This window comes from Protopterus annectens, chromosome 9.part0, assembly GCF_019279795.1.
Source record: "Protopterus annectens isolate FY-2018-M chromosome 9.part0, PAN1.0, whole genome shotgun sequence".
NCBI lineage: Eukaryota > Metazoa > Chordata > Ceratodontiformes > Protopteridae > Protopterus > Protopterus annectens.
In genome coordinates, this window is record NC_056743.1 from 1,752,975,833 (window position 1) to 1,752,999,959 (window position 24,127).

At 38.7% G+C, this 24,127-nt stretch overlaps 2 protein-coding genes across 9 annotated transcripts in view; one reads left to right on the forward strand and one right to left on the reverse strand.

Annotated features, from left to right (window-relative positions):
- DOCK6 (dedicator of cytokinesis 6) overlaps window positions 1-24,127 on the reverse strand; it is a 2,991,519-nt gene that overhangs the window by 1,608,446 nt on the left and 1,358,946 nt on the right. The window lies entirely within an intron of this gene.
- LOC122812239 (angiopoietin-like protein 8) lies at window positions 350-23,997 on the forward strand. Its single transcript, XM_044084605.1, has 4 exons — window positions 350-906; window positions 2,182-2,352; window positions 14,407-14,517; window positions 23,033-23,997. The coding sequence occupies exons 1-4, from the start codon at window positions 592-594 to the stop codon at window positions 23,051-23,053; spliced, it is 618 nt and encodes a 205-aa protein (XP_043940540.1). The 5' UTR covers window positions 350-591; the 3' UTR covers window positions 23,054-23,997.

A 24,127-nucleotide genomic window follows, 5' to 3' on the forward strand; every position in this document is an offset into this window, starting at 1 on the left:
AGATTAATTTGGATTGCACCAGCTCTTCTCCAGCATGCAGCTGGATGTGGCTGATATGAGAAAGATCATGATAAGAGAAACAAGGTCTAGATAAAAATGAACATAAAACCTCTAGATTTCTTAACATCTGCTTAAATCACAGTGGTGTGCAAGTTTACTGCCAACTTAAGTGATGAAACTCCTAGTTACTCAACTGCATGTCTCATTCCTTGCAGCACGTCCTAGGAACATCTGATGTGTATTCTGTTTTCAGTTAAATATTAAAGGAAAGGGAGGGGTAATTACTTCATTCCCAAACGCAAAGAATCTCCAACTATTTATAAGCAGACTAAAGAAAGCAAAATATGTTAGCTCCAACAGCATCCACGTAGATTAGCAAAGACAGACACAGAACAAATACATCTATAGCTGGATAGAAAGGTGGAAAGAACTTCAGCTAAATACTAGTGAAAAAATTTAATGCGGTTCGAGTTCAGCACTTTGTGCTTTGTTTTTAGTCTGAAAGCCTTTTACTTGTGATACAATCAGAGAGCTTAAACTATCCTGCAAAAGTTGCAGAAAAAAGAAAGGAAACCAACATTCCAAAGGAAAATGCATAGCATCTTACTAGTTTTGCTCTTGGCATCTTCCTGCTCCATGCTTCCAGTGAGACACAGCAGATCAAGTCAGCCTATGTCTTCGGCAGTGCCACAAGTAGCTCGTGAAGATGATGTCAACATTCTTGCCTTTGGAGTGCTACAGTTTCGACAGTCTTTACATGACATGTACCAAAGCATGACAAAAAAGTTAGCGTTCATACGCAACTCCATTGGCCTGTTCGATACAAGGCTGCAAAACTTGAAAACACAGGCAGTGGTGATCAAAGGGAAGACAGAAGAGCTGCGTAACACTGTAGAGACACTGAAAGTAGGTGCCATCAACTTCTTTTGGATATAGTTTAAGTATACCCACTCACAAATCATATAAGAGCAGGAACTAACTACTCTTATAAGAAATACTTATTTATTCTGACCTATAACCATAAGTTGTGTTTATTTATGAAACAAATTATCAAAGCAAGGACTGCAGTAAATGTCTCAAAGGAAAACGTTGGTCCCTACCTCTATTGCCTCAGGAGGATGAAGGCCCTTACTGACTGAAAAGCATTCAGTTAGCGCTGGTACTAGAGCAGATGGACTGGAAGGATGGCAGTGACCAGCTATTGCTGGCTCACCCATAGTGGGAGGAGGGGTAGTGCTGGTTTGCCGTTTGTTTACGACTTAGAGGGAGAACCATTAACCAGGGAAGACAAATGCATGGAGGTACACACATCTCTTGCAAAAAAACAGCACTTGTGAAGCTTTAGAGGGAAAGAGAGAGAGAAATATGCTGCACAGGTGAGGTGATTGGTGGGGTCCTCTGGGTCTGTAAGAGTGGCCTGTTCACTACTGGCCTACACTCACATATCTTGGAAAAAAGGCTGATGAGGCCTTTCAGACAGGGAATAAATGGACCATGAGCTAAAAGGTATCTGGCTTCTACTGCTTCCCAATTTTTAGTCCTGCATGAATACTGTCTTAATATAGTGATGAGGCCAATGGGCTGTACTTTATAGAGGGCTGGAAGAATAAGACCATTATCTCTGCAACAAATAACACTATGTCACATGATATCCTTGAGTGATATAAAAACAACAGATGATTAAAGTGTCATCTTCATAACCTTAGACTTCTTCCAAGTCCCTGCCTCCTTTAGAAATGTATTAACTTCTGGAATTTGTAACAACTGTCCCTCTCAAACAGAAAGACAACATTGTTTTTTTCAATTGGCCATGCAAGTCTGCAATTTCTTTCATCAGAAAAGAAGGCGTTTACAACCAAATAGTAGCTGACGGGTTCTAATCATATTAGCAATACTTTACCTAGCAGTAGTGCTGTTTGCTGGATTAAACTGCATTGCATTTTTCACAAATCTGATTGCTTATTAGGTCTAAAGCTACATTTATTAGTTAAAAGGGGGGGGGGTCACAACAGTTCAGCAGAAACCAGGAGAATCAATCCAAAACTATTAATATGCATAGATACACAGAGGCAGATGCTCAGACCATGAGGAATGTTTCTGAAGCAGTACTGCTATATTTTCATGCTGCATTATGATGTACTAATCTTCATTTTCTGTATCACTTGTTATTATTTTAAACAGATGGAGGAAAAGGATATGCAAAATCGAGGCAAAGACATCAACAACCTGATGCAGAGTGTGCTACTGGGGCATGTAACACTAAGAAACCATGTGAATAATCTAGAGGAAGTCCTAAAGCAGACTGCAAGGACAGACTTGACAGAGGAAGATCTGTACCTTAAAAGTTTAAAAGTAAGATTCTTATTCATTTGTTTTAGAAATAAAATAGGAATAAAGGATTGTTAAATGGTACCTGAATTTAACTGCATCCTTAGAAGGGTTTCCAAACCATGAAGTACCCAGGCTCAAAAAACATCACAAGGTACTTCATCTCTTAAGGACAGCAACACATGACAAACCTGGAAAGTATTTGTGGCTACCCAACCAACTGTCCAGATTTTCTTGCAAATGGCAAGGGTACTACTACTCTGTTTAACTCATAGTGGAGTTTATCTTTGTTTTGAATGATAATGAGACATAAACCCTGTCATACTAATGCATTTTAAGCTTATTTTATTCATCTGTTTATGTTCCTTTTCAGGGGTGACCTGGATAAGATAGTACTTTCTGTCAAAAGTCTACTTAACTTACTGCCACCATATCCCACTACACACACACACACACACACACACACACACACACACACACACACACACACACACACACACACACCTTTACTCCTCCTTTAAAGTCACAACATTTGGTTACACTACACTGTATAAAACAAATCCAGTCGTTGAGTCTTGCTCACTCCTTTTCAAGTATATATTAAGCAACATCTTATATTGCTTAATGTAGTCAGTGAACAGCTATCCAAAACGTATTTAATTTTTTTGCCACCCTGGACTTTAAACTTGGTTCAATACAAATAAAAGCATTAAGCCAGTGTACCATAGAGTATAACAAACAGCCAATTTGACATTTGCACTTAATTTATTAATGAAGGTGCCTCTTAACTTTCCCTTTTTTAACACTCCCAGCACTTGAAAAAGCGTATCACATTTACATTCCTCATCTCCACCACATCTTTGGGGTATGATAAATTTATTTTTACTACACATCTCTAATATATTTTTCTAATTATTTTGTGAAATCTGCAATCTTTCCACCATAAAATAAGTACAGGTAAAGAAAACAGCAAGTCACGTGAATAAAGCTGCAAAGAACTAATAATGCTGCATGCTTGTCAGTGTTCATACGTACAAATTTAATAGTAACATTGACATAGTGAAATGTACTGACATAACATCTAAGGAACACTTTCATAACCTAACCTCACTGCTTTATCATCAAATTAGGTGCCAACATACCTTTCATACTTTTTAAGTTCTTATTCCCGTTATAAAATTGGCTATAATGCCAGTGAGCTTTTTACCATCTGGATTCTGCATCAACAGCTTCTAGTTCTGTTGTTTATAAACAATGTGACACTACTGATTTTGTCCTAAATGTGTTTTTTGTGCACACACAAAAACTGTTTTTCTGCTTTTAATAATGAAAAATAAAATATACTCAATAAAATAAATGGTGGCCAGAAGTTGCAAATTTGTCAGCGAGCTTGGGTTTATCACGCACATTCTTCAAACTCTCATCACAGTTGTTTTAGAATAGCTGAAGTGATATAATGGAAGAGGTAACTTTACCTTCATGAAAAATTAGCAGCTGCCAGCCATTTCAGATGAGTTTCGTTCCTTATAAATAGACCCATCTGCAATGCTACTGCCCTACTGTAATAGTTGATTTTAATAGCAGAAAGCAGCATTTGAACAAATGCACACGACTTACATTTTCTACCACACATTACACAATGTAATGAATTTGCACTGATACTACTTTTATACATTTCCTATCTAAAACAGCTAAATACTGCATATGCATAGCCATACCGAGGGGTGTGCAAGTGATGGTAATATTTATACTGGTGTACAGGGAATACATATTAAAGGTTGAGAGGTTTAAGAAAAATCAACATAACTGGATAATCCATTAGTGCACAAAAACAAAAAATACAGAAATAAAATCAGTAGACATCTCTAATTACCCTAGGTTCTCTTGCATATCTACAATGTTTCTCAGACATATAATGCTTTATACGCAGTGTAACAATTCATTAAATTAAGAAAAAAAAACATTTCTGGTATGAGGTAGTAAGTGTTTCAAAGCTTTAATGCAACAAGTAAAGATTAACTGTATGTATGTATAAATTTCCCTGATTCTTTTCATAACTTCTGTTGATGTACACTGTCCAAATTATACCTAAATGCAATTTGTATACTATGTTTTTCTTGGACCGGACTTGCATCTCTACACTGTTCTGTTTGCAAAGCCAAATGGCCATGGTCCTACATGAAAGGGGTCCCCCAACTGTTCAGTGCACCTACCTGTTAAAAAAATGGAAAATAAATGCATGATGAATATATAAATAAGTAAAATGGGTTCATAGCCAAGTACAAGGCTTGCTGCCTTGTAAGCTATTTTAAGCCTAGCCAGCTTCCCCAAAGGTGAGAATCAAACCCTGTATATTGTGCCTGCCATGTAAACACCTTAATCATTATGCAAACCCCAGTGATTACCACCTTGCTTCTCAGCCCTTCTTATTACATCACTCTCTTGTACTTATTTTGTATATTCATCTGCAGACCCACTACCTTTGGTTACCCATTAATTCTGCACAATTCCTACACTTCAGTTTACATGCTGTTACAAAATAAGTTACTATGTTTTCGACACTATGATTTAAAACCATCTACATTGCTACAACGGTTCTCTCAACAATGAAGGAGTACTGTGTTCAGTTACAAAAATCATTTAGAAATTATTAAATTAGTGGACCAAGTTCAAGAAGAACAGAGTCAGAAGGGGATGGGAGCACCTGGATTATGAGGGGGACATGATAACAGGTGGAGTGCACACATCATATGAAGGAAAATAAAGCATTGACATTTTAAAATCCTTATGGGGGGAGGAAATGGGGGGACATTCAACAAAACTAGCATATAAAATGCAAGCATTTGTAAAAATCTGAGAAAACATTTTCCCAGGTGGAAAAGTGTAATCCTGGAATGCTCCTTCTAGGTAGGTAGTGGGCACTGAATCAACTGATGGGTGAAAGTGACTGAGATAAAAATAAAAGGAAGAGATTAGAAGTTCAAAATGTGTAAATACAGATCCACCCAGCTCCCATTCTTAGCACAGCACACAGGTCTCCTTAAACAGACATTTCCAGACGTTTGTTTATTTGCAGGTGTTAAATGTTTTAGAGGTTCTCAAAGTGTGGGTCGCGTCTGGTAAGAAGGTTTAACATAAAAAAAAAAAAAATAATACTTTGCACACACACACCAATGCGGTTGCAGACCCATTCTGCACTCATGCATGGAATTTAAACTAGCCATTCAGTTTATAGAGAAGGTGTGTGTGTGTGTGTGTGTGTGTGTGTGTGTGTGTGTGTGTGTGTGTGTAATGTAAACTAGCAGTTCCGTTTGTTTCTGTATGAAAGAGAAAGTGAGTCTATGTAATTTAAACTAGCCATTCTGTTCTTATGACAGTGTATGTATTGTTGTATGAGACAGAAGATGCGTGTGTGTGTGTGTGTGTGTGTGTGTGTGTGTGTATTTGCATTGCGTTGTGAGAGAGTAGGTGTGTATGTGTGTGTACTGCTGTGGGAGAGAGTAGGTGTGTATGTGTGTGCTGTTGTGTAACAGCAGAGAGAAGGTAGGTGTATATGCATGTGTGTGTGAGAGAGCAGACAGAAGGCAGGTGTGTGTGTGTGTGTGTGTACGAGAGCAAAGAGAAAGTAGGGGGGGGGGTGTTTAGCATACCCTGAAATATACAGATTTAGCCTCATAGTTTTGGTCTGTTTCTCATAAAATTTATGGTTTTGTAGCAAATCACAGAGAACTGAAGTCACTAAATAATGACATATATATGAGTTTCAGACTTCATATCCTTCAGACAATGCATACTAACACAAATGTTGTTATTCTAGCAACTTTCTAAGTCTAGAATAGCAATATTTATAATCTGTCCCTATTTTGAGGCCTTTGCCCCCCCATTATTTTAGGCGGTGTCCAGCTTTCTTGTGCTAAGAGGTTGAGAGGTATGGAGGCATGGTATGTAATGCCCTAGCTGTCAATTATTTGGTGCATTTTAATGGGGGATAGGGGTTCTGCATTCCTGTGTGCATCCTCCTTTGTATAAGATACCTAGTAACTATGAATTTGTTGGTTTCTCAGTCGTTCCCTATTGCAGTATTACCAGCTTACCAATGTTTCTTTAATGTAACATAGACAATTAATTCCTCAAGGACAGCAAACGCTGAATTTGTAGATGAAACACTGAAATGTAAAGTTGTTTGCTTGTAGCAGCCTCTTCATTAGTTACAAATCTCTAAGATGGAATTATTCAGATGAATTTTACTTCTGCAGAGATTGTGCTTATTGACTGATACTGGTGGACTGTAATGACAGACGTTTGAGTGGGCTTTTATGGTTAGAATGTTCTGAAATGGGAAGTTTTGTCATTACTGGGTTATGCATTTTGTTTCCTTGCTTACTGGAAGAATGTTCAAAACTACAAATTTAAAACACAGTCTAGCAAATGGTGCTGTATTATACAAGGAACAGAACAAAGTCAGTGTGCCGAACAGTTACAGCTCTTAAGGCTAAACAACACACATGATACACTTGTAATAGGTGACTCTATCGTCAGGCACACTGACGTCCCGCTCACCAGGCTGAACAAGGAGAAGGTCAAGGTGAGCTGCCTGTCGGGCACTAGGATCTGCCACATAACACAAGCACTCAGGTCACTCCAAGTTAAGTACAAATATGACTCGGTCATTGTCCATGCTGGTGTGAATGACCTGAGACGTACCTCCCTGGACTACATGAAAAGAGACATAGAGGGTCTCTCTGAGCATGTAGCCCAGGCCGGTATGACCCTGACCTTGAGTAGCATCTTACCCTCACCAAGAATGATGCCACAATATGAAGACAAGATGATCAATTTCAACAACTGGCTTAAGTATTGGTGTCATTCAAAGGGGATCCAATGCCTGTCAGCCTGGGATGACATGCTCGACAAGCCACAATGCTTCGCTAGGGACGGCTTGCACCTGTCACCCCTGGGCTTTCGGATATTGGCAAAGGCTCTTGCCACCCTCATAGTGCCTTTTTTAGGCAAGGCTCAAAAGACAAACCCACCTCCATAGGTATCACAAGGGATAAGAAACTAAGAGTAATACTCAACGCCAGAAGTCTAAACCTCAAGATGCACGCACTCGAAACTCTCCTTAGCATGGAGAACATCAATATCTGTGCAGTAACAGAAATCTGGTTCAAGGCTCCCGAGAGCACCCCAGCACTACCAGGTTATACCTCATACCATGCTTTTCAGCCCCAAAACTTGGACCGAACCACAAAAGTAGGGGGAGTATCAATATTCGTCAAAGATACCCACACCTCCAGGTTGGTGGCACAGCATGAAGCATCAGAGACGATCCATGTGCAACTAACAGTGGGTAAAACTGCCTTCCAGTTTATAGCCTGCTACAGACCACCCTCCCAAACCCAGGAACCCCACTCGGCCTTCCTGAGAACACTGGAAAATATGAAGGTCTCTCCAAACACCATTATAGTGGGTGACTTCAACTACCCAAACATAGACTGGGAGCATTACTCTAGCTCCAACACCCTAGCCCAAAGGTTCCTAGAATTTATAAACTCAAATGCTATGGAACAACTTGTTACCACTCCCACAAGAGGGGAAAACATACTGGACCTGATCATCACCAACATGGGGACTCTATGCTCCAGACCAGAAGTGTATCCCTCACTGGTAAGATCAGACCATAAACTAATCTCACTGGATATTCACATCCCGACCCCACCCACTGCCCAGAAAACCACAGTGAAAATCTTCTCTAAAGCAAATTTCACGCTCCTCAAAACCGAGGTGGAATCCTTCAAAGCCCCCGGGCCTGTGGAAAATACGGCCCAGACCGCAGAATCCTTTATAAACGCATTCTATGAACACCTTCAGGAATGCATGGATCATGCAATCCCAAATAAAACCAAGACCCAATCCTCCAAAGGCAGACATCCTGTCTGGTGGACCCCAGCCATAAACAAACTATACAATAGAAGGAGGAAGCTACTACATGATAGAGCAAAATCCCAAAAAGGGAAGGCATCTCTGATCAGTATTAGCAAAAAACTATGGGCACTCATAAAATTGTCCAGCTTAGAGAGAAAAATTGCACAGAACACTAAGGATAACCACAAGGCTTTCTTTAGTTATGACAGGAACCTGGGTGGGAATTCCCAGATATGCTCAGAATTAGTCCAAAATGACAAAAAATACACTGAACCCACAGACATTGCCAACATCCTAGCTGACAGGTTCAGTGCAACCCCCCCCCCCCACCAAAAGGGCAAATATCTATCCCAGCAGTGTGCTGCCCCCCGACATCTCAGATGCTCAGGTAAGAGCCGCCCTCTCCAAAGCAAAAAATACAGCATCAATGGGACTAGACAGTGCCCCGGGCTGTGTCCTACATGAACTCCAAGAATAGCTAAACCCAAACATAAAACTACTGTTCAGTCTCAGCCTTACTACAGGATATGTACCCAAAGATTGGCATACAGCAACAGTGGTCCCTCTCCACAAAGGTGGTGCCTCAACAGATCCTGGAAACTATCACCCCATAAGCCTGACTAGCTTGATCTGCAAAGCTATGGAAAGGATCATCATGGACCTCATAAATAAAGATATTGTGGACCTACAGACACTGGATCCTACCCAGTTTGGCTTTTTTAAGGGCAGATCCTGCCTCTTAAACCTGGTCGATATCTTTGAAACAGTCACCAAGGCCATTGACGAGGGGAAGGTGGTCCACACAGCCTACCTGGACCTCACAAAAGCCTTCGATACAATACCCCACTCGGGCATTATAGATAAGCTCACCAGCTTAAATATAAACCCCTATGGCACTAGATGGGTTGCAAACTGGCTCAAGGACAGAACCCACATGGTTAGAATTGCTGGAGCCATGTCAGACTCCAAACCAGTTACAAGTAGTGTCCCACAAGGCTCAGTCCTGGGACCTCTCTTGTTCGGTATATATTTCTCGGAGGTACAGGCCAACACGGAAGGACTGTGGCTGACCAAGTTCGCAGATGACTGCAAACTGGGCACCATAATCGACTCTCCAGCCGACACAAGCATCCTCCAAAAGGGCCTCATAGAAACAGACAACTGGTGCCAGAGCCATGGCCTCAAGCTAAACGCCAAAAAGTGTATAGTCATCCCCTTTGGCAAAAACAAAGTACCCACAAATTACCACATAGGTGGTAATCCATTAAATCTGGAAGAAGTAATTAGGGACCTGGGGACCCAAGTTGATAGCAATCTCTCATTTGACAACCACGTGGCCAAAGTGGTTAGAAAAACATTTTATACAGCCCACCTAATCATGAAGGGATTCACATCTAGATCAGGGGAGGTTATCGTGCCTCTTTACTCATCCCTCATCAGGCCCATAATTGAGTACAATGCCCCTTTTGGGATGTACCTTACCAGACACCTGCAGCAACTGGAAAGACCCCAAAAGTACCTCACCGAGAGGATCATAGGGCTCAAACAGACGCCATATGCTGCCCGGTTAAAGAAACTCCAGCTCTACTCAGTGGCATACCGCCTGCTCAGAGGCAATCTGTGCCTGACGTATAAAGCCATGTCCAACCCGGAATTAATGGACATGCTGCACCTCAGAAAATCCAAATCCCATCGAGCTACGCACTCGAGAGACTTGAACCTCAGCACTGAGATAAATAGGACATGCTGGAGGGACAGATTCATAACCCAGAGGCTCCCTTCACTCTGAAATAAAATCCCAGTCCAGGTTAGGCAGAGTCCCTCATTGACTCTCTTCAAGAGGAATCTTGATGAGTGGATGGGAGATCATACGTTTACCCCAGGTATCACTTCTGTGTCACTGTTAGACAGAGGCACAGTATACTAACCTCGAAAAAGGACACAGCAAAATTAATTTAAAATGGGTGGCGAAAGCCAGACACACACTGGCTAGGCTTATAAATGCCCTAGGGCAGATAGCCTGGTATGACCCTATGAACTTATGAACACATACATGCATGTGTGGCCCTAAAAATGTATGCAAGGAGCTTATGGTTTGAAAATAGCCCAAAGGTAAACTTAATCCTCCACTGGCCAGATGAATTTTATTTGAATCGGGGTTTTAATGCTGTTTCAATGAATGTGAGTTTCAATGGCAGAGAAGTTTACTGTTCATGCAAGTCTGTTTTCATTGTGAGACTATGTTGTCTTCCAAATCGCTATCAGTGTTTGTGCATTTTATTTCAATATTTGTAATCATTGTAGAAGTAAATAAGAAAACTGTATGCAAACTTATAGGTCTGAACAGTGTTCATGGTAACTGGGGAGAAATAGCTAAGTAATGGAACACTGGTATGGCTAGGGAGGGGGCTGCTCTAAGGTGTCCAATCTATTACTCTGCCTAGGGCCCCATTTGACCATGTTCTGGCTCTGCTAATAAGTAAAGTATGAGAATAGTTCACATGGTCCCCTTAAATCCACATGGTCCCCTTAAATCCCAAAAAAACACTCTGTGGTAGTGGTGTCTTCTCCTTTAAGGAGGACCATGCGTGTATTGCATGCACAACAATGAGAGTAGTGAGTCTCAAAAAATTACAGTTTTCAAAAGTGGGTGTTGGCTCATAAAAGTTTGGGAACCACTGGGCTAGATCACTGATCCACATGGATCTTTTCAGACTTTGCCTAGGAGGACTGTCTAGTTAAGGGACTTGCTCAGTGTTGCTCAGCTGACAAATGAAGGCTGAAGGAATCAAACCCCTGACTACAGCATGCAGCCTGTTGAGGCTCATAGCTTAAGTTCTGCAATAACTGAGAAACATTTTTTACAATGCAAAGCTAGAGGAAAACAAAATGAAATAGCATAAAAAAGAAAGGTCAACCACAGTGAAAATACTTGGGTGCATTAAGAGATCTCTCATAACCAAAAGACAGGACAAAATAAAAACAGTCACTGATATGGCTTTGTCAAAACACAGCATCCATTTCTACAGAGTTCAAAATGGATACAAAGGGCAGTATACTTAGAACAATGAATAAAAAAGCAAAGCTCACATCACTACCAGTCTAGGTTAGTGATATCTATAAGCAGTACAAGGGAATTAACAACATAGGAAAGAGCCCGTAAGACTAACCTTGCTGCTGGGAAATTCACTGCAGTATTCAACCTAAACCACACAAAGGATACAAGGCTTCTAAAATGTGAAAGACCTTTTCATACTCCAGAATGCATCATCACAGAGTGATGCCATGTTTATTAGGGCCGACGGTTCACATATTTTTTAAGTAACTAAGGGAACTACAACAAAGGACCAGCCAACATCACAAAAGCCAAGACAGTGTAGATAGCTACTTTAACGAAGCACTAATAAGCAGAAACAGAAACTACTTAGACAGCAATACAAAAGAATGATAAAACATGAGCCTGCCTTTTTCTTCATTTGGGACAAATGCCAGATGCTTTTCAGATTATGCTGGCAGAACAGGCTTTATTATCTGTTATATACCAGCACAGGATATAGTGACAAATACTACACTTATAACATGTATGGGGCCCTTTTGTAACCTAAAAATCTTAAAGTCTGAAAACATGACTGCTAAATTTTTCACTGTGAAAAAGGCAGAGGACCAGAATTCAAACAGAACTGCAAAAGAACAGCATATTGTGCAACTGCAGTGCTGCTCTATACAGTGGATATAAAAAGTGTACACCCCCCCCCTGTTAAAATGCTATTTTTTTGTGATATATAAAAATTGAGACCACAATAAATCATTTCAAAACTTTTCCCACCTTTAATGTGACCTATAACCTGTACAATTCAATTGAAAAACAAATCTGTTAGGGGAAAAAATATAAAAAATAATAAACATACGATAAGCTGGTTGCATAAGTGTGCACACCCTTAAACTAATACTTTGTTAAAGTCCCTTTTGATTTAATTACAGTATTCAGTCTTCTTGGGTAGGAGTCTATCAGCATGGCACATCTTGACTTGGCAATATTTGCGCACTCTTCCTTGCTAAAGCACTCCAAATCTGTCAGATTGCGAGGGCATCTCTTGTGCACAGCCGTCTTCGTGTCACCCCACAGATTTTCTATTGGATTTAGGTCTGGACTCTGGCTGGGCCATTCCAAAAGTTTAATTTTCTTCTGGTGAAGCCATTCTTTTGTTGATTTGGATGTATGCTTCGGGTCACTGTCATGATGAAAGGTGAAATTCCTCTTCATCTTCAGCTTTCTAGCAGACACCTGAAGGTTTTGGGCCAAACGTGACTGGTATTTGGAACTGTTCATAATTCCCTCCACCTTGACTAAAGCCCCAGTTCCAGCTGAAGAAAAGCAACCTCAAAGCATGATACTGCCACCACCATGCTTCACCATAAGGATGGTGTTCTTTTGGTGATGCAAAGTGTTGTTTTTGCGCCAAATGTACCTTTTGGAATTGTGGCCAAAACGTTCAACCTTGGTCTCATCAGACAATAACACATTTTCCCACATGTTTTTGGGAGACTTGATGTATTGTTTTGCAAATTTGCTTTTCTGTGTAAGAAAAGGCTTCAGTCTTGTAACCCTACCCCATAGTCCAGACATACATAGAATATGGGAGATTGTTGTCACATGTAGTACACAACCAGTACTTGCCAGAAATTCCTGCAGCTCCTTCAGTGTTGCTGTAGGTCTCTTGGCAGCCTCCCTGACCAGTTTCCGTCTCGTCTTTTCATCAGTTTTGGAGGGACATACAGTTCTTTGCAAAGTCACTGTTGTCCCATATTTTTCTCCACTTTTTGATGACTGTCTTAACTGTGTTCCATGGTATATTCAATGCTGTGGAAATTTTTTTGTACCCTCCTCCTGACTGATACCATTCAACAATGAGATCCCTTTGATGCTTTGTAAGCTCTCTGTGAACCATGGCTTTTGCTGTAGCAGGAAAGTGAGTAAATGTCAGGAAAATCCTACTACGACAGCTGAACTTTATTTGGGGTTAATCAGAGTTTCTTTAATTGATGGCAGATGTGTACCCAAGAAGACAATATTGTAATTAAATCAAAAGGTGCTCCAACAAAGTATTAGTTTAAGGGTGTGCACACCTATGCAACCAGCTTATTGTACGTTTTTTATTTTTTATATTTTTTCCCCTAACAGATTTGTTAGTTTTTCAATTGAATTGTACAGGTTATAGGTCACATTAAAGGTGAAAAAAGTTTTGAAATTATTATTGTGGTCTCATTTTTTAGATCACAAAATCCTGGCTTTTTAACAGGGTTGTGTACACTTCTTATATCCACTGCAAGTCAGAACTACTAAGTTACGTGTCTGGCTCTGTGGCTCACAGGGCTAAAGCCCTGATATGACTATGTTACAGGATCAAACACTGAACCAGGCCCCAGAGAAGCCAGCAGGGAAGGATGGCAACATATGTCTAGCACCTACCCCTTCTGGGGGGAGGAGGAGGAAATAATATAAAATGCAGCATTTACACCTGCTGCAGAACAAATACATAGCATGTGGCTTATGAGCTTTGGATGTGCATACGACTCTGCCAAGCTATGCTTGTGAAGTAGCCTTCATCCACGAATGTGTGGGAAAACACATGTGTAACTGGGTATCTGCAGCTGGCCTTTAAATAGACAGGTATGCAATTAAGCCACATTCAGGAAACCCCGCATGGTTGCCTGAATGTACAGCAAGCAGTTCTTGCCTTGTATGAGAATAAACATAAAGCAATTAATGATGTGACAGGTATATGGGAAAAAATGGAAAAAAAACAAAAAAACAAAACTACCAAGCTACTTTAAATTGTGTATACAAACTGGAAGTATTGCTTTTACCTTACATTTTGCACTGTTGATATGTAAATAACAGGGAAGGTACACAGCTACACTTGCTTAGGTAACTATTCCTCATAGCAAGTTGCTTCTCTTTACACTGTATCTTACTGCTGTTTTTTATATCATACTGTTGTAGAATGCTGCTAACAATGTAACACATGCACAGGTCTATACCCAAAATTAAGGTATAATATGAAGTGTACTTATGAAATAAAACTTGAAGTACTTGTAAGTCACACCTCACAGTTTATTTACTAGCGTCACATTATCTATTCTTTGCACTAGGCTCACAGTGAAAAGCAGATGAAGACGCTTGCTGGCTTGAAGAACTTGATACAGTATCAGCAACGATTACTCGCAGAACAGACAAAGCAGCTATCATGGCTACAAGATCGGGTGAGTCTACACATCAAATGACACAAGGCAGGCTTCACCTCAGCTAGTCTTAGCTATACTCAACATCTGTCCAAGAGGCAAAACTGAATGTTTAAAGCCATTTAATCCTGAGCCATTACTGTGTCTGGTTAAGTGCAAATTCTGGCACTGCTATAGCATCTTAACAAAGGCAACTAATGTCATAGCTCCACTAGAGTTTGCACACAAATTTTAGTGATCTTGTGAGAGACACTGGCAGGTAACAGCTACTTACATACTACTGAGATGTGAAAGCATACAAAGATATTAGGATGCATATAATAACATGGTCTACAGCAGAAGTAGGAAATTAAGGTTCCCACAAACTAAGATGGCACCATGCCAGTACTGGGAAATCAGGGTGAACATACAAACCATGGTGGCACCCTAACAGCACTGGGAAATCAGGGTTCACATATAAACCAAGGTGGCACCATGACAGCACTGGGAAATCAGGGTTCACATACATACCAATGTGGTACCCTTACAGCACTGGGAAATTAGGATAAACATATATACCAAGGTGGCACCATGACAGCAATGGGAAATCAGGGTTGTATGTAAATCAAAGTGGCACCAGGACAACAAGGGAAAATCAAGGTTCACATATAAACCAAGGTAGTACCCTGACAGGACTGGGAAATCAGAGTTCACATATAAAACAAGGTGGCACCATGACAACACTCTGAAATCAGGATTGGGATAAACTAGGGTAGCACCCTAAGAACACTGGGAAGTCATGGCTCACATATAATCTGGCATCATGACAACACTGAGAAATCGGGGTTCACATATAAAGCAAGGTGGCAGAAATAGCTTGTGCTGCACCAAACCAACCTGCATTTACAAAGATGAACTGACATAAAAATGCTGAGATACATCTTCCACAAGAAGTTTGGTAGAACAGCAGAACTGGGAGATCATTGTTCATCCAAAAACATTAGAAGCAGACAAGTAAGTTCTGCTTATTGTAAATGAGGAGTGTCCAGCTTATAGTGAAGAGAAATAAAAGGAATACTGTGAAAGTACACTTGGGGCAATATTTGATCTCCCTGTCTGTTTCGAGTACTCACTAAACAGCTTAGAGTTCTAAGAGAAGCATTAGTACATGTTCATACAGCATTTCACTGTTAAACCCCCATTAAATGTAACAGTGTTAAAAATGGGGACTGGGGTTGTTAATGTGGTGAGAGTACACACACATAGGGGTACAAGCAGGTACATGTTCTTCTGTTTGAATTTTGTCATATGTTTTCTGAGACCTGCCCACAAAATTATTTCAACAGACAGAACATTTTAACCTATGAACACACTTCTCCACATGACAGTCTTGATCTGTCTACAAATCACTCCACTTACTGACTCCCTGTTAGGATCCATCTTTCTCCTATGCATTGCTGAATATTGGTACTGTTTGATCCTATCTACCTGCTTTATCAAAATTCATGCTTTCTATGAAAAAAAAAAATTCCTTGCATCTCCCCTGAGTTGTTCACCTTATAAGTACAAAGTACATATTGTTCTCATAAACCTTACTCCTTGATATGTGGTTCCCAATCTACCATGACTCTGGATTCCACTGAAATACTTCAGTAGTACTATCACACTGTATCAAAAATCTAAAAAAAAAAACCAAAGGTAACAGGCATGGAGTGTCAGTAAACGCACTAAGCTGATGCACTGTACAAGCAGCATTAGGTACCCAGAGGCCGGCATATGCAGCCCACAGCTAAGATAAAAAGTAATGAAGACCTATCTTGCAATGGCATTACTTATAACAGGGCAAGACATTTTTTTAAATAATGTTAAGCCTAGCAGCAATAATATCATATCTGTGTGCAGGTAAATGCAAGTTTACTCATGTCTGGCCCTAGTTACTCAGGTTTCACTTCCGTGATCAGACCACACCAGTCAAGAGTATAAACTACACAAAACACACCCAAACATTTCATTACAGGAAAAAAAGAGAGTTTCAACTTACCATATAGACTATATTTGATTAGTGACTGGTCCACCCCTACATTCCTTTCATTACTGACAGAAAAAGCTGAACATACTGCCCGATTTCCTTAGCTCTTTGTATATAATACAAAAGTTTGTTTGTGGACATCCACTGTGTAGATAAGTCCTCTTGCCTGTACTTGGTTGTTCTAAGGGGAAGATGAAGGGCTTGGCTAACACACAAGGCAGAAAGCATATCTGGCACAAAAGAATGTCCCTTAGCTGTCAGGACATGTGACTTTAATAATTTTAAGATTTGAGGTGATAACTATGGTTACCAAAAGAAAAAGGAAACTAAATTAAGAGAAGATTCAAGCTCAAATCCCACACAGGCTGACTACTTCTCTTACAATATGTAAGATGCAAGATACCTCTAAGAAATTGCTAAGCTATAATAAACAATACTATAGCCACTTAGTAAGCAAAAAAAATAAAAATAAAATGCACAAAACTGAAATGCCAGTACCAAACTGCAAAAAATGAGCTGCAGCATAAGAAAATAATACAAACCTTTTGAGCTGTGTGATGTACTCCTTACACAATTCCCAATTTAAGACTTTGTTGTATACTTAAGAGCCATACCTCCCATTGTTCCCTTGTAAATTGCTTTTCCAATCTCTCTTTTTAATATTTTCTAATTTCCTCTGATTGGTTCTTATACTTATACTTACCGTACAATATTTTATATGCCGCACTATTATCCCTTTAACAGCAACTTCTGTTCAAGACTCAACTAAAAACTCTACCTGAGCAGGTCTTTCATTTAGGATTCCCCTATCCCTTTCTCTTTGAATATATTCCCTCTCAATCCTTGATATGGAAGGCACTCTCTAGCCTGCAATCCAAATGTCTTCTTGGCCTCTTCCCAATCTATTATTTTTCCTACTTTACTTATTTGCCCCCCAATACCTTGATTCCTTTGCTAGTTTTCTCCAATAAATTCTAGCCCCCTCTTGCCTATTTTCTGTACCCTTAATGGTAAACATTCTTTTTCCATTCTCGTGTTGGCGTATTTCTTAGAATACTTTGATACTTTATAAATACAATATTCTGTATGGTTATTATTTTCCTTAAGAATATGAATCCAAAATCCCACTTTCTCCTTATTTCTTAAAATTATCCCGTTTCATCATCATTTAAATTATAACCTTTGTCTCATGTTATATTATGAGCCTTAATTGTGTAGCTCTAAAATATCTTTTCAAATCATGTTATCCTAAATAACCTTGTTCTTTTGGAAGCATCCCACTTAATTCTTGCAGTCTTCCCCTCCCAGATAAATTAATTCAACTCTTTATTATTATCCACAACTTCACCTCTGGTTGATAAAAATATGGCAGACACATATATGAAACTGAAGGGACTAAAAAAAATTAAATGCCTGTATCTTACTATCTACATTCATAAACAAGTTTCTTAGTTTCTGTATTTTCTTTTGTTTAGTCACTACCCACATATCCTTATCAGCCATAACAGAAACCTTTTTAATCCAAACTCCTAAATACATCATCTTACTGTGTCCCCATTAACAAGGGTATTGCTGAACCAATTTGTATGTGGCATTTGTTTTATCCTCATTAATTTTGTATCTGGAAAATTCCTGGAATGGTCTAAAAATGTTCAACAACACTGAGGTGTTTGAATTTATCAGGTGCAAAATCAGATCATCTGTAAATAAAACCAACTTTGATTATCATACTAATAATAGTAATTAAGGAGGCACTCCTTCCTGGTTCTTCTGTTCAAATAAAACTTATAAAAGGGGAATCCTCCCACTTCAGTTCATTCCTCTGATTCTTTATATGTCCTCCTAATTATTATTATTGTATCACAAAATGCAAATACTTACATAAAACAACAGCTTACTCTGACAAATGCTTTCCCTGCATCAAGACCTACCAATAACAGTAGTATTTCAATTCCACTCCACTCTGGATTATCACTTTTCTACTAATGTTGCCAAATGCTTGCCTCAACATAACCACACTGGTCCATATCTATCAATTTTGGAAACAAATTTACTATTCTTTTAGCTAGTACAGACACTTTATAATCATGATGAAATGGGTCTTACATCTTAGAATAATGGGTCTTATCATATTAGAATAATACAGCCAACCACTGCTTTCTTCAAAGAGTTGGTGCTGCCTCTCCTTTTAAAACACTGTTTAACAAAATCTTCCAGATCTTTATCACTTAATTCCCTCAAACTTCCCAGGAATACTATCTGTTCCTGGAGACTTTCCTGCAGATTGATTATATGTCAAACGTTTTTATCCAATTTTCTCTTAATTGTTGAGTCTCATCTACCTCTACCTTTGGCATAATTAAGTCTTCCACAAATTTTTCCATCAGTGCTTTTACTTGGTTTTTACATTCCTCTGCTTTATAGGAATGTTCATAAAATTTACAAAATATCTCTAATACCTAGGATCTCTGGTTATTTTTCTTGTTATATGCTCCCTAAGTTTGATGGAGACCCTTTCCACCTTCTGTTGTCAATGTCATTCCACTAAAAGTTTGTGTGTTCTGTTATCAAAAAACAATTGCTTAACAAGAATCTTTCTAAACTCATGCATATTATCAAAATATTCTTTTATTTTCTCTTTAGCACTCTGCAGTTGCACCTCTTCCCATTCTTTGAGATCCCCCCTTTTCTGCAATAAATGTCAGCTGCTCTAAATAACTCCTATTACTTCTTAAACACATCTATCTTTTATTTCTTCCCTATCTCTCTTTTATTTCTTCCCTATTTTTATAGTCAGTTTTCATTTTAACCCACTCAGTAGTTATCACTTCTGATGAAATTTCTATCTTCCCTAATAACTCTCAAATAATTTCTACCACTCGGTCCTTAAATTCCTCTCTTTTTAACAAGTAGGGGAAAGCACCACTATCTCGCATTTACTTCACTACCCTGCATTTTTCTATTAGTTTTTTATCAGTTCATGATCTAAAACAGTTACTGGATGGGTGTTGAAGCATTCAATCAAATGTGCATGTTTCTGTGTGATACACTTTCTATCCAGTCTAGCCTAGTTATTGTACCTTGGGGAATAATAATATATAAATTCTGTCCTAGTTCCTGCTACTGAACTCATGTCCTTCATACCAAATATTTTCATACATTTCCTGAGAACTATATCTTTTTTTGTTATATTTTTCCTTCTAGGTCACCCCAATACATCCTTACTATTGCAAATCAAGTTCAAGTCCCCACCTATAAGTAATATTCCCTGTTGACAGCTGATTATTTTTCCCAAAAATTTGTTAAGTTCCATAATACCAGTTTTTGGTGTAATATAAGACCATGTCACATTAATCCTCATCCCTTGTCAATACTCCCACAAATCTACCATTATCGTCTTTATCCCTTCTTCTATCACTATTGGACCCCTGTACCAATCAGTATTATCACTCCTCTTTTCCTTTGGTCCTGATATTCTGCTGAATATCCATCCTAAAATAATTTTTGTCAAATTCATATGCTCATATATTTCCAAATGTATGTCCTGCAGCACTGCTATTTGCACTCTGCATTTTGTAATATAATTGAATACATATTCATTTTTGTATGTACCTTCACAGCCATTTACATTCCAAGATAATATGGTTAGCATAGCCATTATGATAAAAAGCTACTGTTCCTACCTAATATACATGACAGCTTTTTAAGTGTCTATTTCCAACGTTTGCCTTACATGGACACACTTTTTGGTAGGCTCATCTTTTATACAGTTATTTCTTCTCATTTCTATTTGAACCTATGTCACATTTCAAGACTTTTTGTTTTAATGAAAACATCAAACAAAAAACTAAATACATATTCAAAACTCCCAGTTCTCTGTTAACTTAGAACAAACATCTTCAAAATATGAAGTTTAACCCTCCAGACAGGAACAAATGACTCAAATCAACAACTGCACCCAGAGGCATTATTCAACTCCATGCTAAAATGCACATTATAGGCAGTATTCCCACTTACACTGATCTCATTTATTTTACCCTCCCAGATATGAAAAACAGCTTGTATGCTTTCAGAAAATATTAACTTCAAGCCCTAAGATAAATATCAAAAGCTATCTTTAAAACTAAATTCTACATTGTCCTATTAAATGCATTACAGGATTCAAGCTGCAAAGGAGGCTGCTGTCTGTTACTTGCTTCCCATTATTTCCAACTTTATTTTCTCTGAACTGCTTGGTATTCTAGCTTTAAATGTTTGTGCTTCATTTGGCAAAGAAAGCTCAGAACTCTCAAGATTAATTGTGTGCACCTGAAGATTATAAAAGTAGTCAGCAACAAGAAAAAAAAACAGTTAACATCTCTACAGATTCATAAAGGAATCTTTGTAAATTTTACTCCAAACAGAATGTACAACTACCTTCAGATGCAGACATCTTGACTTGCACCAAGAACATGTGCTAATGGAAAAAATAAGCAAATATCTTTTCAGATACAAGGAACTTAGCATTTTTCATGGCTTTCATCTTTTTGCCTTTTTTGAGTCTACTTTTTTTAAAAAAAATACAGTTTAACCCAAAAGAATCAATCTAGACATCCACTGTTGTAAAAATAAGTTCTTCTTTTTCTTCTTCTTTCTACTTTTCCCAGTTAGGGGTCGCCACAGCAGATCACTGTCCGCTCATGACTGGCAGTGGAGTTTTACAGTCTCGAGTTGCCAACCTTCCACAGAAGGCATAGACACGCACACTCATGCCTAGGGCCAGTTTAGTGTGTCCAGTCCACCTACAGCATGTCTTTGGGATATGGGAGGAAACCGGAGCACCCGAAGGAAACCCACACGACCACAGGGAGGACATGCAGACTCCACACAGAAGGCACCCCAGCAGAGGATCGAACTGAAGAACCTCTTGCTATGAGGTGGCAATGCTAACCACTGCATCACCGTGGCCACCCCCTCTTGTAAAAACACAATGAATTATCATAATTCCACATTTAGTATAATCAATGCACTTTTTATACCCACCCACCCCCAGCAACCCAAGATCACAGCATATTCTTTTGTCTAGACTTTCTTCTCATTTATACTATAAAGCCTGCATTCCTTACAACTAAAAAAGTACTTGTTTGCTTTACTATCTTTAACAGATACAACAGTCACTGAAAATACCCAAGATTTAAAATATTCCCTCTGACCATGGCCTATCCCTGCTGTAGGAATGTTTCCATGTTTTGAGGATTCTACACTGCCTTACTTTGTATACCGAAGACTGTAATCTCAATGAAGTTCTGCACACTGGATGCAAATGTGAACTTTATTTTACTCCTTTTATCTTAGCAGAGGTATGCATCTTAGGCGGACATTTGTCATTTGGAGCTTTTCACCCTAAGCCTCAGCTAAAAAGGGGTTTTATTGCACAGTCAAACTTTCCCAGATATCAAAAACAGTAAATAAATAAATATTGTAAGATGTAATATGATGGCTAGGCTTACCTAGAATTTTCAACATTGTGAGTTTTTGAGTTTTGTCACTTACTTTAATTACTTAAGTTTGCTTACCAGGGTAGAGCACTGATAAAAATCTGACCAATTGCAGGCTTAGCCCATGTTGCAAATCAGAAGTTAACAAATAGGTACCATATGGGTATAATTAAAAAGTAGTACAAGTATAAGCAAGGTTACAGTACAAGATCCAAAGGAAGCCCAAAATTATACTAAAACTAAAATACAATAAAGCCCATGTATCTATGCAGATATGAGCACCATATAGCAGAGAAACTAGTAAAAGAGAGCACTGCAGCAGAGTTAAGATTAATGCAATGTTAAAATGTGAATCTGGTAATATGTTCTATTGCACTGCATTTGCTTTGTTTGTAAAAGACTGGGCCCTCTTGTACGCTCTTGTTTATCAATACTGTTAAAACAAAAGCAATGAAAGGAGAGAATTTGTTCACATAAACTGCCAAGTGCATTTTCTCTGGGTGTTGGGCGACAAGCCAGTCCTCTAAATTACACATAAATGTGCATGTTATATATTAAATGAGTAGGGGGAGGATTTGGCATAATGGTTAAAGTCTTCATCACTGACACAAAGTACATGGTTTGATTCTGACCTGAGGTTACTGGCTAGGCTTAACATGGTCCTGCAGGGCAGTTAGCCTAGTATTCACCTATGACCCTATGAACCACCTATGTCATGTAATGAGCTGGCACTCAGGTGAAGGTCCTTTTCCATATATTCATTGACTACAAGGACAGGCTTCTGCTCCCATTGACCACAAAAATGGACTAAGCTCCTAACCACAGAATGACTTGAAGAATAAATGTAAAACAACAGGAAAGCCTTTGAAAGTTACCCATATAAAAATACAAACCCTTTAAGATGGTTACATGAATACCACTATCTGAATCTGCTGTGTTTTCATGTGAAGGCTCCTTTCTTATTAACACTAATAATTTTTATGTGAAAACTATGTCCATGCACTCAAATATTGCAGTGTTCATTTCTTTTTCATGTCTTGCTTTATTCCAGGTTGACGCTAACAAACCTTGATAAAGGAAGGTACCTGAAGACTTGCAGTTGAAAAGTGGCTTAACGTCTTTTAACTGCCATACACATTTGCAGTAACTCCTAAGAAGTGGAAGGACTAGCTTGTTCACTGATAATGGACTTCAGTCAAAAAGCGCCTTATTGTTTGCCATGAACAAAGTCAAAGAAGTGTGACATGCTTCTTTGCAAGTCATCATTGCAGGCAATGGTGACTTACGCTATAACAAATCAGCAACTCAGTGGAATGCAGAAAACTGTTGCCAAGATGTATTACTTCTATAGCAGAGAGATACAACTGGGAAAAACATTTATTTGCCAAGACTTTTCCACCCCATTACACCACCTGTAGTTGCTAGTCAATCCTGTTATTGTGGCACAAAATTCTTCAATACCTTCATATCACCAAATGAAAAGAGGTGAAGCGAGTTAATGTGGAAATTTACATCCACTGCACATTACCCATTCCTCAACCAAATCATGTTGTTTACAAGCTCAAACATTTAGTTACACAGCAGATAAAAGCAACTCTTCAATTGATGCCTGTATGCTTTAACAGCTAAATGATGGGCAATAAACTCTACTTACATTATCTGGCCCATTTTAAAACACTTACAATAGCAATGTTGGTCCTAGCTTTGCAAACACTATTTCACATGCAAAAGTCTAGGATTTGCCTTTAGTAAATGAACACTCTCTGTTTTGGGATGAAGCTGAATGGGAAGGTAAACAAAAACATACACTTTATTAATACAGAATAATCTGTATTAATTTACAAGTTAAACCATGTATTTATTTTGTCTGTGACATGTACCAGATTTGCTTTGCTTATAATAAGTGTAAATAATAGACAGTCTGTGCAAAAGGATCTAATATCTAACCATTAATGTAAATGTATATATTTATTTGTTTTGTTTGTATTTAAATAAAGAATAAAAACTGAAACTTTACTTGGAAAAGCTTTTGTGTACATTTATTTATCAAGTACCCTTTCTAGTTTAGGTCATTCACTTCCAAATCACAGTACAGATCAAATTGCAAACATTTTTAAACTGTTCAGTGCAAACACATGATGTTTTC